The sequence below is a fragment of the Macaca mulatta genome, chromosome 15, assembly GCF_049350105.2.
Source record: "Macaca mulatta isolate MMU2019108-1 chromosome 15, T2T-MMU8v2.0, whole genome shotgun sequence".
Classification (NCBI taxonomy): domain Eukaryota; kingdom Metazoa; phylum Chordata; class Mammalia; order Primates; family Cercopithecidae; genus Macaca; species Macaca mulatta.
The window spans coordinates 15,768,699-15,782,769 of NC_133420.1; the positions used below are offsets into that span (position 1 = coordinate 15,768,699).

Consider the following 14,071-nt stretch of genomic DNA (forward strand, 5'->3'; position numbering starts at 1 on the left):
GCATGGTGGCATGTGCCTGTAATCCCAGCTACTCGGGAGGCTGAGGCAGCAGAATCGCTTGAACCCGGGAGGCAGAGGTTGCAGTGAGCCAAGATCGCGCCACTGCACTCCAGCCTGGCGAGAGAATGAGACTCGGTCTCAAAAACAAAAAACAAACAAACAAAAAGGAGTGCTGCGTCTCTGGTTTGGGGGTGTCAGGACAGGCTCCCAACCAGCAGAGCTTGTTGGGTCCTGGTGAGAGTGAGTTCCAGGCCCTGGCGTGGAGCCTCTGGCCCACAGGGGATGCTGGGTCTGGGATGATGCTAGGGTTGGGAGGGTGTCAGTTCCACGCCCTGAGGCGGAAGATCTGACCCAGGAGAGGTCTCTGTGTCTCTGGTGAGGGGGCAGGCCAGGCTCTGGGCAACCGAGGACCCTGGGTTGGAGCTGTCAGTCCCAGGTCTGGACCTGGTGACTCTAGTCCCACAGCAGAGGAATGCGGAGTCCCAGGTGGGGTCGGCCCCAGGCCCCAGGCCTCAGGCCCCGGCGTGGGGACTCCGGCTCGGCAGGGGGCGCTGCGTCTCGCGCGTCGCAGCAGGAGGCTCGGGCGGCTCCGGGCCCACAGGGGGCGCTGTGGCGGTGCGGCGGGCGCCCGGCAGGTGGCGCTGTGGCCGTGGCCGCGGCCGAGGCCCGGCAGGCGGGCGGGCGGCGGCGCTGCGCTGCGGCCGGCTCGCGGGCCGGGGGAGCAGCGGCGGGCGCGCGAGAGGCGGAGCGGCGGCGGCGGCGGGCGCGGCGGGAGCGGCTGGGCCCGGGCGGGCTGGAGCGCGGTCGCCGAGCGGAGGGCCGCGGCCGCGCGGAGCCCGCCATGCCGGCGCGGGTCTGAGGCGTGGCGAGCCAGGGCCGAGGCAAGCGGCGGGCGCGCCGCCCCTGTCGCCCCGCGGCGGCCCGGCCCGGGCCCGATGAGCGGCGGCCTCGGCCTCCGGCGCAGCCCGGAAATGTCCGGCAAGATCGAGAAAGCAGGTGAGGCGCGGGCGCGGGGCGGCTCCCTCCGGCCGGGCCCGGCCCGGCGGTTCCGCCGCTACCCGGGCCGAGCGCGGGTCCCCCGGGATGCGCGGCCCTGCGTGCGCCGGGGCGGGGTGAAGCCACCGAGGCCTCGTCAGGACGCCTGGCAGACTCTCCTCCAGGCCCATTCCCTGCCGGGCGCGGGGGGAAGCGGCCGTTGCGGGGACGCCGGGGGTCGGGCCGGGCGTGGCCCCTGCAACCCGGGGCCGGGCGCGCGAGCCGCTCCGCGGTCCCCGGGAACTTCCGAAAATGGCTCGAGCCCCAGGCAGGGGAAGAACAGCCCGGGCCGCGTGTTGCTGCGGCTGCAACTCTCCGTGCCCGGCCTGGGCTCGGCGCTCGGAAGGTGAACTGAGCTGAGCTGTAAAATGTGTCATTTCTAACGAGCCTTGAGTTTAAATTTAACCAGACGCGTCCACTTCGGTTGCTTCAAAGGAAGCAGGCTGGATGAGTGGAGGCATTTTAAGGATACAGTCAAGTTTCCCCTCCCCACCCCGATCAAGCCCAGCCCTGCAAGGAGGGCAGGTGGGGGGCCGGTGGGTTGATGTAGATGATAAATCTTCATGCAGATCTCGTCTCTTTGTGTGTTCCTAGAAATCTAGGGGAGTTACCTTTCCAGTCCCTGGGTTTGCCTGTCCTGGAAATAGAGTCTCGAAAGATTCAATGACTGTCGCGCATATGGGGCCCCAGGCTTCATTAGCCTGCGGCACCTTGCAGGGCAAATGTGAATCCATGGGTCTAAGGTGAAGTGGGCGGGTGTTCCTGGGCTCCTGTACTGGGAGCGTGTCCTGTGGTCATAAGCCAAGTACCAGGTTAGCTTGGCGTCTGAATTAGGGAAAGCAGATTTTTAGGGAGCTGCAAAGGAGGTCTGTGGCTTTGATTTTGGAAGTTGCTTGTGTTTCCTGGGTTGAATCTGGGATACTCTGGTGGGGTGAACCCCTGCAGCGGACCCACAAGGCAATATGACTTTTGCAGGCTGTGGTTGAAGCACAGAAGGACATTTTTGTAGGCTTTCTTGAGGGTTTACTATATATCTAACTCTTAGCACCTAAAAGGCATTGCTTCTTTAATTTTTGAAGCTAGTCTGTGAGAAAGAATATGGTCCCAGTTTTACAGGCTCAGAGAGGTTCAGTGAGTTCCGGCTGTCCAGCCAGCAAGAGGGCAGCAGGCGCCTAGGGTATTCATTCTCGGCCCTCTGACCAGAAGTTGGGGTGCTTTTATGAGGGACAGGGCGCTTGGATTCAGGTGCCATTTCTTATTTTTCTCACTGAATTTGAGCCCCCACAGCCTTGCCCAGTGACCATGAGTCGCCATCCTGTACACCTGCTGCTCCAGAAATAACTTGGGTTCATCTGTGCAGCATTTCTCAGGAACTTCTCGTATAGTGTCTGTCAGAATGGTACTGCTGGGAAACGTGGATTCTTTATTTTAGAAAGAACATTCACTGGGTTCTTTGATTATAAGAATATTCTGTGTTCATTGTCAAAACTTGGAAATCACAGAAAAGTAAAATGAACCACATTGAAAATCATCTGTCACCCAGGTACAGTGGCTCAAGCCTGTAGTCCCTGCATTTTGGGAGGCCAAGGCAGGAGGATCGCTGGAGCCCAGGAAGTTTGAAACAAGCCTGGGCAAAATGGTGAGACCTCATTGCTAAAGGAATGGAAAAATTTAAAGGAAAAAATTACCTGTCATCCCATGAGATGCTTTCCACAGCCCAAACCACTGGGAATGAAATGCCTCTTCAAGTTCTCTGCTATTGGGAGAAAGACCTGAGGCCAGTTCATTTCAGCATAGGTCGTCCTTGGGCCTTTTCTGGGCACCGCCTTCTGCTAGGGAGTTGTAGATGCACGTGCCTGTTCCCACAGAAGCTTGTCTGACCTCGCACAGTTCCTAAGCTACCCAGGCTGCCAGACCGAGTGACCGTGCTGCTGCGGGCACGGTGAGAGAGGGCCTTCATCAGTGTGGGAATGAGGAAGACTTTGGAGGGGACAGTGTTTGTGCTAGACTCTGAAGAGAGGGCTGAGATATACCTGGTGGAGACAGGGAGAAAGAGGAGAGGGGGGAAGGAGTGACTAGGAGCTGCGGAAGGTGCGGGAGGAAGATGCGTTTTTTTTTTTTTTTTTTTTTTTTTTGAGACGGAGTCTCACGCTATTGCCCAGGCTGGAGTGCAGTGGCGCGATCTCGGCTCACTGCAAGCTCCGCCTCCTGGGTTCACGCCATTCTCCTGCCTCAGCCTCCTGAGTAGCTAGGACTACAGGCGCCCGCCACCGCGCCCGGCTAATTTTTTGTATTTTTAGTAGAGACGGGGTTTCACTGTGGTCTCGATCTCCTGACCTTGTGATCCGCCCGCCTCGGCCTCCCAAAGTGCTGGGATTACAGGCTTGAGCCACCGCGCCCGGCCAGTGGAAGATGCGTTTTGTGAGAAGCAGAAAAAGTAAGACAGTTCTGAGATTGGCAAGACCAGGGTCAGGACCTCGCCTGCAGATTGGGGATCACAGACGTGGAGCTGGCTGGAGGTCCAGCCTCCTTGCAGAAGGTCTTTTGCTGTGGTTCATAGGAGTCGTAGCAAAAGATTACAACAACTGCCAAGGAAGACTGGGGTGCTCCTGGAGTGAGGATGACCTTTCCTGGTGGCCTCCGCTGGTCATTCTCAGTGAACTGCCCTTTGCATTTCAATGAGATTTTGTTAGGTTTCTGTTGGAGATTTTTTAATGGACTCCCCACTAGTCAATCTCCAGAGGAGTATTTGATTCAGAGGGGAGGCCCTTAGGTGAAGTGGCAGCAGAGCCTGACACCTGGCAAACAATTGTGACTGGAGTTTTGCTGTTTTCTGTTATCTCAAAGCAACAGAAATGTTGCTTAAATATGTTCATAATCTCTTCTCCCTGAAAGTAGAAGGACCAGTGTTTTTAGTTCTCAGTGCTTAAGGCATCCAAGGTTTTTTGGGTGAACAGGAAACTCTTTCACAGGAACCCATATAGTGTGCAGCTCTAGCCTGTTCCTCATCCCGCCCCCTTGCCTTGCCTGATACCTCTGTGCTGTGCAGGACGACTCTTAACCCCTGGGGGAGATCTTTTGAGTCATTGCTGCTCTTTGGAACATTTTCTTCCTCATGCAGCAGTTCCTGGCTGGGGCAGGGCCTTGAGGGGTTCATCCATACCTATGTATATCCTCAGAAGACACACCAGGTCGTAGGCCTCATGTCTGGGGGTCCCAAGTGCCATGGAGAATCAAGACAGTCTGGGCCAGAGGGTGGCACAGGGACAACTTGCTGGGCTGGTGGGAGCCTGTCAAGTGAGACCTAGTGGAGAAGGGTTGAATTTGGAGGGCCAGGAAGAAGCTAGGGTGCAGGGGAGGCTTTTCTAAACTCCACAGTGCTTCCAGAGATGACGAGAAGGTGGGGAGTAGAAGAGAGCTGGACAGATTAGGGCGCTCCCAGGGTGAGCTTGTGGGCAGGTCTGCAGCGGAGAAGAGGCTCTTCCCTAGGAGCTCAGAGGGACTCGTTCTGGAAGACTGATGGGAGATGTATGCAACTGTGTAGAGGCTGCTTTGGAGAACAAATGAACGTGGTTCTGGTTGTGCAAGCAGTTACTGTGGTTCTGTTTGCTCACGTGTCTTCCAATAGAGACACTGAGCGAGGAGAGTTGATACCCTCACGTTTCTGGAGCTTGAGCGCCGACTGGCAGCCACGGGCTGGATTCAGTCCACAGGTATGCTGGGTAGGATCTGTGTGTGTTCTTGAGGAAAAAGCAGAAGAATCGATGGTCAGTATTGAAAAATCAGGAAGTCACTCAACAATCTCAAAAGCCAGGTTCCTGATTCCCTTGAGAAATGAGAATCTCTGGTAACCCTGAGACCTTGTTCCTGACTACAAGGCAGCCGTGGGTGGGTGTCAGGTGGCGGCCACTCCCACGGAGCCCCTCACCACTCCCACAGCCAGCCACACCTCCGACGGCCCACTTGGACTTTTGACATTTGCGTTTGCATCCCCTCCCCGGAGAAATGATTCACGTTTGTTTGTTTTTATCTGGACTTTGAAACCTTTGCCCCATCCCTTCATTGACTCATTACTCCATCCTTCATTCATCAGGGATCGAGCACCGGCCCCATCAGGCTCCGTACAAGGCTCTGGGGACTCAGTGGTGAACTCAGCAGATGTTGCGCTGCCTGCCCTGAATACAGGCATCCTCTGTGTGTCACAGGGTGGGCAGGAAGGTGGCAAGGGATCAGACTTGTAGTGGGGAGGGATAGTCAGAAAACTCCTGTGTTCCTGTGACAAAATGGGACTTAAGGTGAGAGGTAGAGGATGGGTCCAATTAGCTGAGCACAGGCTGTGGGGTAGAGGACCAGTCTCCTGGGGTGGGAGCAGACCGAGGCCTCCTTAGCTGGAGGGAAGAAGGTCCCTGGACTGCATGCGTCAGTTTCAGTCACTCATTCCTTTCTTCCTTCCTTCAGTAGCTTCACTTGTCACCTACCTCACAGAGCAACCTCCTAAGGGCCTGGAGTTGTTCTAGTTCTTGGAACACAGCAAAGATCCCGGCCTCCTGGGCCATACCTTCTACCTGAGCTGGCCATAAGTTAAGCAATTTGGTATATATATTTTTATAGTCCCTTTCCTTCCTCTCTGTGCTCCCAGTGAACCACAGGCTGGCTGGGAGTTTCATCATTTACTGGACCCTCCTGCCAGCACTGTAGCTCCCGTCACCTTGGAGCAGTTCACTGGGCCTGGTAAAGTGGCCGCAGGCTTGCCCAGCACGCTGCCTGAGGACAGAATAAATACGGTGTCTCATGCTCAATGTGCTATGGTTTCAAATGTGTGAAGATGCTTTTATTGTGAATCAAAAAGAAATTTACAATGACTGCATTCGTGGTCACTTTTTTGTCATGATGTATTTTCTCGGAGCAGATGCTAAGAATACAAGTCCTATCATGTGGGGCTGCACATTTTTGTGGCCTGAGAAAGAGGTCCTCTTAGATTGGCAGTCACTGTATTTCGATCAATTTTAAACTCTTCAAATTTGTACTTCCTTTTTCCCCCATAGTTAGGAATTTTTGTGGTCAAAGTGTACTCAGTCAAGCAATGCGACATTTTGATGGCACCTACTCCGCTTTCTTTCGCTCACCTTTTTAACACTTACGGAGTGCCTCCTCGTTGGCAAACACCAAGTGATGCCTCGTGGCAGGGAACCAGCAGGAACCTGTCCCTGGAGGCCACAGTCCAGGGGTAGAACCAGAACGATCTTGAACATTTCTGCCATTTCCTATGGTTTTCAGAATGCACTTATAGACTACCTCATTTTATTTCATCCTCACAACAGCCCAGGGGGTGAGAGCAGGGCTGAGTACCCCTCTTTTACTCCTGAGGGCAGCTAAGGCCCAGGGAAGTTTGGTTTCTTGCCCAAGGTCATGCCCTAGAGAAGTGGAATAGGGAACCAGCCCCCTTTCTTGCCTTTGCAGAGCACTTGTTAGCGCCTCCCTGGTTGCTGGGGAGACAGTAGCTTTCTGTCTTAATTCTTCTTCAGGCTTCTCAATCTCTTTTCTGATGTTTGAAAAAAAAGATCTACCGGTGAAATTAAGGGAGGGCCACTACAGTCTTTAGGCTGCGTCTGATACTCATGATACTAGTCACATTAACAATGCTGTAGAGAGATAAGAAATAACACTAACACCAGCTAAATGTGTTTTTAGAAAAAATCAACCACAGCAACCCCAAATGTTTCCTGGTCTCTAGAGCAGCTGTTGGCAGAGGCGGTTTGAATGGGATTCCTTGTAGCCAAGAGACCTTGTAGGAGGTCTGTAGAGATGAGTCATGTGTGAGCTTGCAGAAAAATATCTCCCAAAGTAGCCCGGATCGGAGATTGCCTTGAGTGCCAGGCTGGGTCTTACCTCAGGCCAGCTGAGCGTGTTCCCTGTGGCCAGGATAAGATCACGCTCTGGAAAGAGGACAGGCCTGACAACCCGCCGCCTGCCCCACCCCGCGGCCGCCTCGCCGCCGGGACAGGTGTTCCTCTGAGCCGTCACCCGTCTTGCCCCAAAGGCTGTTTTATGAGTAAATAAATAAAACCCACCGTTTGTGAATTATTAAGGGATCTGTCATCCAGCAGGCCAGTCATCTTAGTTTCTGGTCATCTGTTTGAGAACGTCTGAGTTGTGTCCTTGGGTGATTCGTACCCTTTCCTGGGGCTTATTTTCCTCATCAGTGCCAGGAAGGAGTGGGACTCAAAAGGAATGCTCCTCTGTTTGTGTTTTTAAGCTGCAGCCTGCCCCCCCCCCGACTTTTTTTTTTTTTTTAATTTTGAGTTCTGGAATACATGTGCTGAACGTGCAGGTTTGTTACAGAGGTATACATGTGCCATGGTGGTTTGCTGCACCCATCAACCCATCATCTAGGTTTTAAGCCCCGCATGCGTGACTGCAGGCCCTTTTTTATACATAAGAAGACCATTAGGTAACCACTAATGGGGAAGCCTCTTTGAATGCCGTCCTTCCTGCTTAGCCGTGGCCGAGGCTCCTCCTTGGACCCTCCGCCCTAAACACAATGTGAAAACCCACTTCCTGCATGTTCTCACAGCCTCCCCTACCAAAATCAACTTCCTCTGGGCTCTTTGTGCCTTCTCTTCCTCTAACAGGTACTAAATTCCATGGAAATGCCCCAGATCAGTGCTTGAGTAGAATGATGTTTAACTCATTCAAAATCAAAGCCCCAGTTTCCTTTCTGCAAGTTAAAAATCAACAAGTGAAACGTTAAAGAGATCATTAGCTGCGTGAGGGAGTGTGCCTGTCTACCGCTGTGGTGCCATCACGGGGCCTCGAACGCAATGGGTGCTCAATAAATAGTTACTAAAAGAATGAGTGGATTTCGTTAATGTTATCATGGAATGAATTTCAGTTTCTGGTTCCAAGTCTCAAATTATCTTTAGATGTAGCTTATTCTGGTTTTAAATAGCCAATAAGGATGTTTCTTGGTACATTAATAGGACCAATATCTGATGAGTGGTGTGCAATTAGTTGGGGGTTCTGTGTTAACCATACACCTTGGTCAGTGTTTTCCTGTAGTCCTCTGAACATTAATGATGAAGTTAGGATCAAATTCCCAGAACACTGTTGGGAGAATGCCAGGACACCGTGAAGGCTGAGCCGCCACTCGGCTCTGACGCTGCATCTGTCAGTCAGTGCATGTTCTTTGAGCTTCCACTTGTAGTGACTGCCTGGTTCTTTGGGATACTCAGGAGCAAAGCACTTGTAGGCAATGCTCATTCTGCCCTGTATTTACAAACCAAGGCCTGTGCCAGCTCTGCTCAGCCTGACACCCATAGTGAGCACCGTCCCAGGAATCCCTGTCCCTACTTGTTATTTATTTATTTTTTTCAGTTGGCCTTTCAACGTGATTTAGGACTAGCTTTCTGCAGCATTACTGTCTTTTGCCAGGATAACTGTGTGGTGTGTGCTGTCTAGGGCTGGGGTGCAGGCTGTTGGTGTGCCTCTGGCTCCGCCTTCCTTCTTTGTCAAGGGGCATGGGCAGTCTTTCTTGCTACTTCCCCTTCTTCCGTGAGGTACAGGGGAGAGGCTCACCTGAGTGTATTAGAACTCTGCTGTCTGCTGGTCACAATTCCTCTTTGTCCCACTTTCTTCTTCCATTCGTAGTTTGAAAGACAGGTGGCAGTTCTCTGAACCCACGTCCCACCCACCCTGCCGTCTGGACTGCTGCTTCCTGGAACACCATGACTCCTGTCACAGCTTAGACCTCTGTCCCCATCAGTCCCTTAGCAGCAGGCTTTCTCTTTGCTTTTCACTGGCTTGCCGGAACCACATAGTGACTTTACTGCATATTAAGTTTTGTGATCAGGCAATTCTGCAGTGCTTTTAAAGCATAGAAATGGAGCACTGAGCACAGGATGCTGTGTGGGTTTGCCCAGGGCTGGGTTCAGAGGGCCGGATTTCAGGCATTTGCTCTATAGCTTTTTAAAATTTGTGCCATTGGTGTGGACCTGGCAGATGCGATTCCCAGCCACACACTGTATTGTTAAAGACGGAGCAGGAGTGTGACGCTGGCAGTAATTGAGAGAAGGAAAGACACGGAATGAGAAGAGAGGACAGCTGACAGCCAGTGGAATGTGACCGTGTTAAATAGCCACTTAGCTGACCCCAAATGAGCAAACAAACAAAACCCCTGGTTGGAAACAGTGGTTGTGTTTATTTGCTGGTTATCATGTGCTCCCATCCTCCTTCAAGTGATGGTTCTGAATAAATAGATGGATGATTGTTCGTGAGTCATGGAATTGGCTACTCTCAACCCCTCCTTTCAATAATAAATACAAATAATAGTAGTAGCTGATGTTCATTAGGCACTTACCACGTGCTGTGCCAGGCTCGCTTCTGTGTGTTTTACACTTGTGGTTGCATTTAATCCTTTCAATAGGAGAAAGGTACTGTTAACTGTTCTCATTCTGCAGAGGAGGAAACTAAGACACGGAGCTTAGTCTTTGAGATCTGAAAGAGTTAAAATTTACACATAGTCATATACTGAGTTGGGGCAAAGTTAGGACTAAAGCCCATCAGACTATTCCCCATGCATCTGTATTTTCATTGATTCTGATATCATTCTCTTGGCTTTGTGACGTGGGTGAAAATGAGCCTTCGCGTTTCCAGGGACCCCTCTGCCACAGAGGCAGCTGCTGCGCTAACAGGATACCCCGTCATCCTGAGGGTTCCTTTGAAAGATAGCTCTCCTTCTGGCTGTCCTGCTGCAGCTCACAGGGGACCGCGGAAGCCTTGCTTCTGGCTGGGTGACGGTGGGCAAATTGCTTCATCTCTCTGAGCCTCAGCTGCCTTTGTTGTAATTTGGTAGGGTAGATAAACCCACCCCAGAGCCCTTTCTAATGCTGGTTCTTCTTCTTCTTCTTCTTCTTCTTTTTTTTTTTTTTTTTTGAGATGGAGTCTCTCTCTGCTGTCACCCAGGCTGGAGGGCAATGGGGTGATCTCGGCTCACTGCAACCTCCCCCTCCCAGGTTCAAGCAATTCTCCTGCCTCAGCCTCCCAAGTAGCTGGGATTTGAGGCACCCGCCACCATGCCCGGCTAATTTTTGTATTTTTAATAGAGATGAGGTTTCACCATGTTGGTCAGGCTGGTCTCTCTGGCCAGGCTGGTCTCGAACTACTGACCTCATGATCCGCCTACCTCAGCCTCCCAAAGTGCTGGGATTACAGGCATGAGCCACCGCGCCCGGCCCTAAGGCTGGTTCTTTGTGAGTCTCGACTGCAGTATGTGGACTTACTGAGGGTTGTTTTGTTGATGGTTTTTAATGGTAGTAAATGTTGGACAGCACTTAACTAATCATCAAAATAGGTTTTGAAACATTTTGTACAGATTAGTTTCTTTGTTGTTTTGGGCTTTGTTAATTTTGTTAGTTAGTTTGTTTGTTTGTTTTTTTTTTTTTTTGAAACGGAGTCTTGCTCTGTCACCCAGGCTGGAGTGCAGTGGCGCAATCTTGGCTCACTGCAAGCTCCGCCTCCTGGGTTCATGCCATTCTCCTGCCTCAGCCTCCTGAGTAGCTGGGACTATAGGCACCTGTCACCACGCCTGGCTAATTTTTTTGTGTTTTTAGTAGAGACCGGGTTTCACCGTGTTAGCCAGGATGGGCTCGATCTCCTGACCTCATGATCCGCCCACCTCGGCCTCCCAAAGTGCTGGGATTACAAGCGTGAGCCACCGCGCCCGGCCAATTTGTTTCTTATCGTAAGGTATTGCAGTTGCACAAGAATTTTTCCCGGATGAGGACGATGGCAGCTCACATTTATTATTTCCTGTGTTCCAGGAATGATCCTAGGAGCTTTACCTTCAGATATGTGTGTGATTTAATTAATTCTGTCCTTATAAAGAGTCAGCAATGGCAGGTATTGTGCCAATTTGACAGTTGAGGAAAGGGAGGCAGCAAGAGGGAAGTGACTTGCCAGGGTTGGGTTGTGTATTGCTGAGAACTGGAGTTTCAGTTCTCTCCCCTTCCTGGGGTCTAGGACTGACTTGACGGCACCACCACTGCCTTGGGTTAGAATGTACTCTGGGGTTCCCCCTGGGGCTTTCCAGCTCTCTGTAGGACTGTTAAGGTGGCACCACATCTGCCTACAGATTTATGAAGAAGCCCCTGGTTTCTCCATTATTGAAGTGGCTTAAAAAGTACATTTGCTGAAAATATTGCATGAGAATCTGCTTTGGAGAAACCTCTCACAGATGGCACAACAGTGGGAAGTGGCCCTTATGAGTTAAAGTAGTTCCGTCCATCCGCCCACCCAACGCTGGCTGTCACTGAGTGTGGAGCAGCCTGCCAGGGAGGAGAGGGTACTGAGAAGGCTGAGGCGTCAGTGCCCTTGGGGAACTGACAATCAGCCACCACCTGTGTTGTGCACAGGAGACTTTTGATGTTAACTCTCACACCCTCAACCATGTTACAGGCAGCATGAGCCTGAGCTGAGAGTTGGGAGACCTGCCTCATGGCCTCTGGGTCTGCACCGAGGTACCGGATCAGTGCCCTTCCCCAACCCTGTCTCTCCATCTGTGCGGTGAGCCGGTGCAGAGCAGTGACTTGAGAGCATGTGCTTCAGGTCCTCCAGCTATGGCTTTAGATACCAGCCCTCCTGTGTCATTGTTGTGGGATCTTGGGCATGTCACTCTGTCTTGTCAAAGCCTCAGTTACTTATCTGTAAAATGGAGAAAATCCTAACAGTACCTGCCTTATGGCATGGAGGGAGAATGAAATGAGATGATGTGCGTAAAGCGTTTAATCAGAGTCTGGACACATGAGAAGTGCTCGATAAACCTTAGCGTTTGTTCTTACGTCAGGTGGCCTTCTCCTCTAAAGTGATCATTTCTTTAACAATGGTAATCTGGTAACTAAAATTCAAACCTCAGTACTCACAGAGAAGGGGAGGTCCCTGGCTGTTGAGGTATTTCCTTTTAGGCTGGTTTGTTCTTTCTCTTTCTCTCTCTAAGAAAGCTGAAGTCCAGGGAGGAGGTTTCTCCAATTAAGTAATAAACTTTTGAAGTGATCACTTGAAGTGATCACTCATAGGACGAGTAGAGGGCAGTTCATTTCAGCTACACGTGTCCCAGTGCATGCAGGCAGAGCATGAGGCCCTGATTTTCATTTGAGTCTCTCTGGAAGGAATGGGCCTGTGCTTGCAGGCTGTGGTATATGTCAGAGCCACAGCGGGGCTGATACACCAACAGGTATATTTTTTGCCCTGTCTCAAGAGACACCTCCCCAGTTTCTCCTTGCGGAGTGACTCTCAGGGATTAATTAAATTGTCTTTGTTCAGCTCTGGAGGTGAAATGATCACAGAGTGTTGCGTTTGTGACAGTTAAAAACCACAAGACATTCAGGGTCCTCGTGTACCAAGTAACGTACAAATTGCATTGAGCACTGCAAGAAGGGGGATTTCATACCCTTTGTTTTTCTTTCTTGATTAATTTTCACAGTAAAGATAAATTCAGAAATGCTGTTGTGGTGTTCTGAGTCTTCCTTAACCCCTGCTCCACGGGGAATTTCGGGTACGTGAAAGTAAACGTGTGTAGTCTCCTTGCAAATTTGTCCATGCAGCTAGCATGAAGCACAGTGCTATTTGCAGAGACCAAAGCCCAGTCAACCCTTTTCACTTTCTGTAATCATTTCGTCCTGGAGCTACAGAACCTCTCAATTAGCATAACCACACTAATTTGTGCTTCTGCCTCAGCTTGTCAAGAGTGCCTTCCAAATATTAATTCTCTGAGCTCATCAGAAAACCAAAGGCACAGATCAAAAGCATGCTTTTCTGCATGATCTGTCCTTGTTTTTTTCTGTTCACGAGGAGCTTTCTCTATTAATTACCCTAAATATGCAAGGTTATAGAATGAAGCTTTTATATTTGACAAGTAAGAATTGGGCTAGGGACCTGGATTACTGAGACTCGGGCTAGGGACTGCCCTTGCTACAGGGGTGCCGAGTTCCCTGGCCTCAGCTTGGCAGGAGAAATGCATGTACTGCTGAGGAAATTCTGTAGGCTAAAGTCATGGGGAGCAGGTGAGTCACAATCGCCAGAAATGTTTGGACCTGTGACATCTTTGGGCGATGAAGAGGGAACCAGCTTGGCACTGCCACAGACACACCGTGTCCTCTGGGGCAAGCCAGGATTCCCTCCTGGGCCTCTGAACCCCACTCTATAATTTGAGGGCCTTGAACTGGAACAGAGGTTCCTGAGCTTTTTAAGATCATAGGTCTCCCAAGAGTCTGATGGAAGCTCTGTGGACCTTGTCCCCAGGGAGAAAGATTCATTATGTGTGGACATGTTTCTGCCAAGCTGTAAATTCCCACTACTATATGACAAATGAGAATTTGCAAATACCCAGGGTCTTGGAAAGATCAAATAGAATTTTTGTTATCTGAAACAATCAGGACTTAGTTCAGTCAGATCTGAGTCCGAGTGACAGTAATTATGCCTTCCCGGAATTTGGTAAGGATTCTGTGAAATGGGGCTTGTAAGCTGCTGGGTGTAATGCCTGCACAGATAAAAGGGGGAACCTCTCCCTTATGAGTGAGGTTTTAAAAAAATTGATGTACAGTAAAATTGATGTTGTGGGGATATACAGTTGTATTTGTTGTTTTTCATTTGTGGTGGGGTCACAGTGTCACCCAGGCTAGAGCGCGGTGGTGCAGTCATGGCTCACTGAAGCCTCAACCTCCTGAGCTCAAGGAATCTTCCACTTCAGCCTCTTGAGTAGCTGGGACTACAGGTGTATACCACCACACCCTTTTCATTTTAAAAATTTATTTTTGTAGAGACAGGGTCTCCCTATGTTTGCCAGGCTAGTGGGGTATAAAGTTTTGTGCGTTTTAACACGTGTAGATTTGCGTAACCACTACCACATTCAGAATACAGGCCAATTCCATCGCCCTGGGGAGAAAAGCCTTCTTGCCGCCCCTTTGCAGTCATACCCTTCTCCCACCCTGGCAGCGTGGATCTGCCTGCTTGCTTTCTTTTTTTTCTTGAGACACAGTCTCGC

At 50.9% G+C, this 14,071-nt stretch overlaps 1 protein-coding gene across 12 annotated transcripts in view; it reads left to right on the forward strand.

Annotated features, from left to right (window-relative positions):
- The first annotated feature begins 661 nt into the window (after positions 1-661).
- Positions 662-14,071, forward strand: part of RAPGEF1 (Rap guanine nucleotide exchange factor 1) — a 159,078-nt gene continuing 145,668 nt past the window's right edge. For 7 of the 12 annotated variants that reach the window (XM_077967439.1, XM_077967441.1, XM_077967453.1 and 4 more), the window contains exon 1: positions 793-996. In XM_077967439.1, coding sequence (XP_077823565.1) covers positions 936-996 — 61 coding nt within the window. In that variant the 5' untranslated portion in view covers positions 793-935. Of the gene's footprint in view, positions 997-14,071 lie in introns of all 12 variants that reach the window. The other 5 variants (XM_077967448.1, XM_077967461.1, XM_028834702.2 and 2 more) reach the window with 4 other exon arrangements.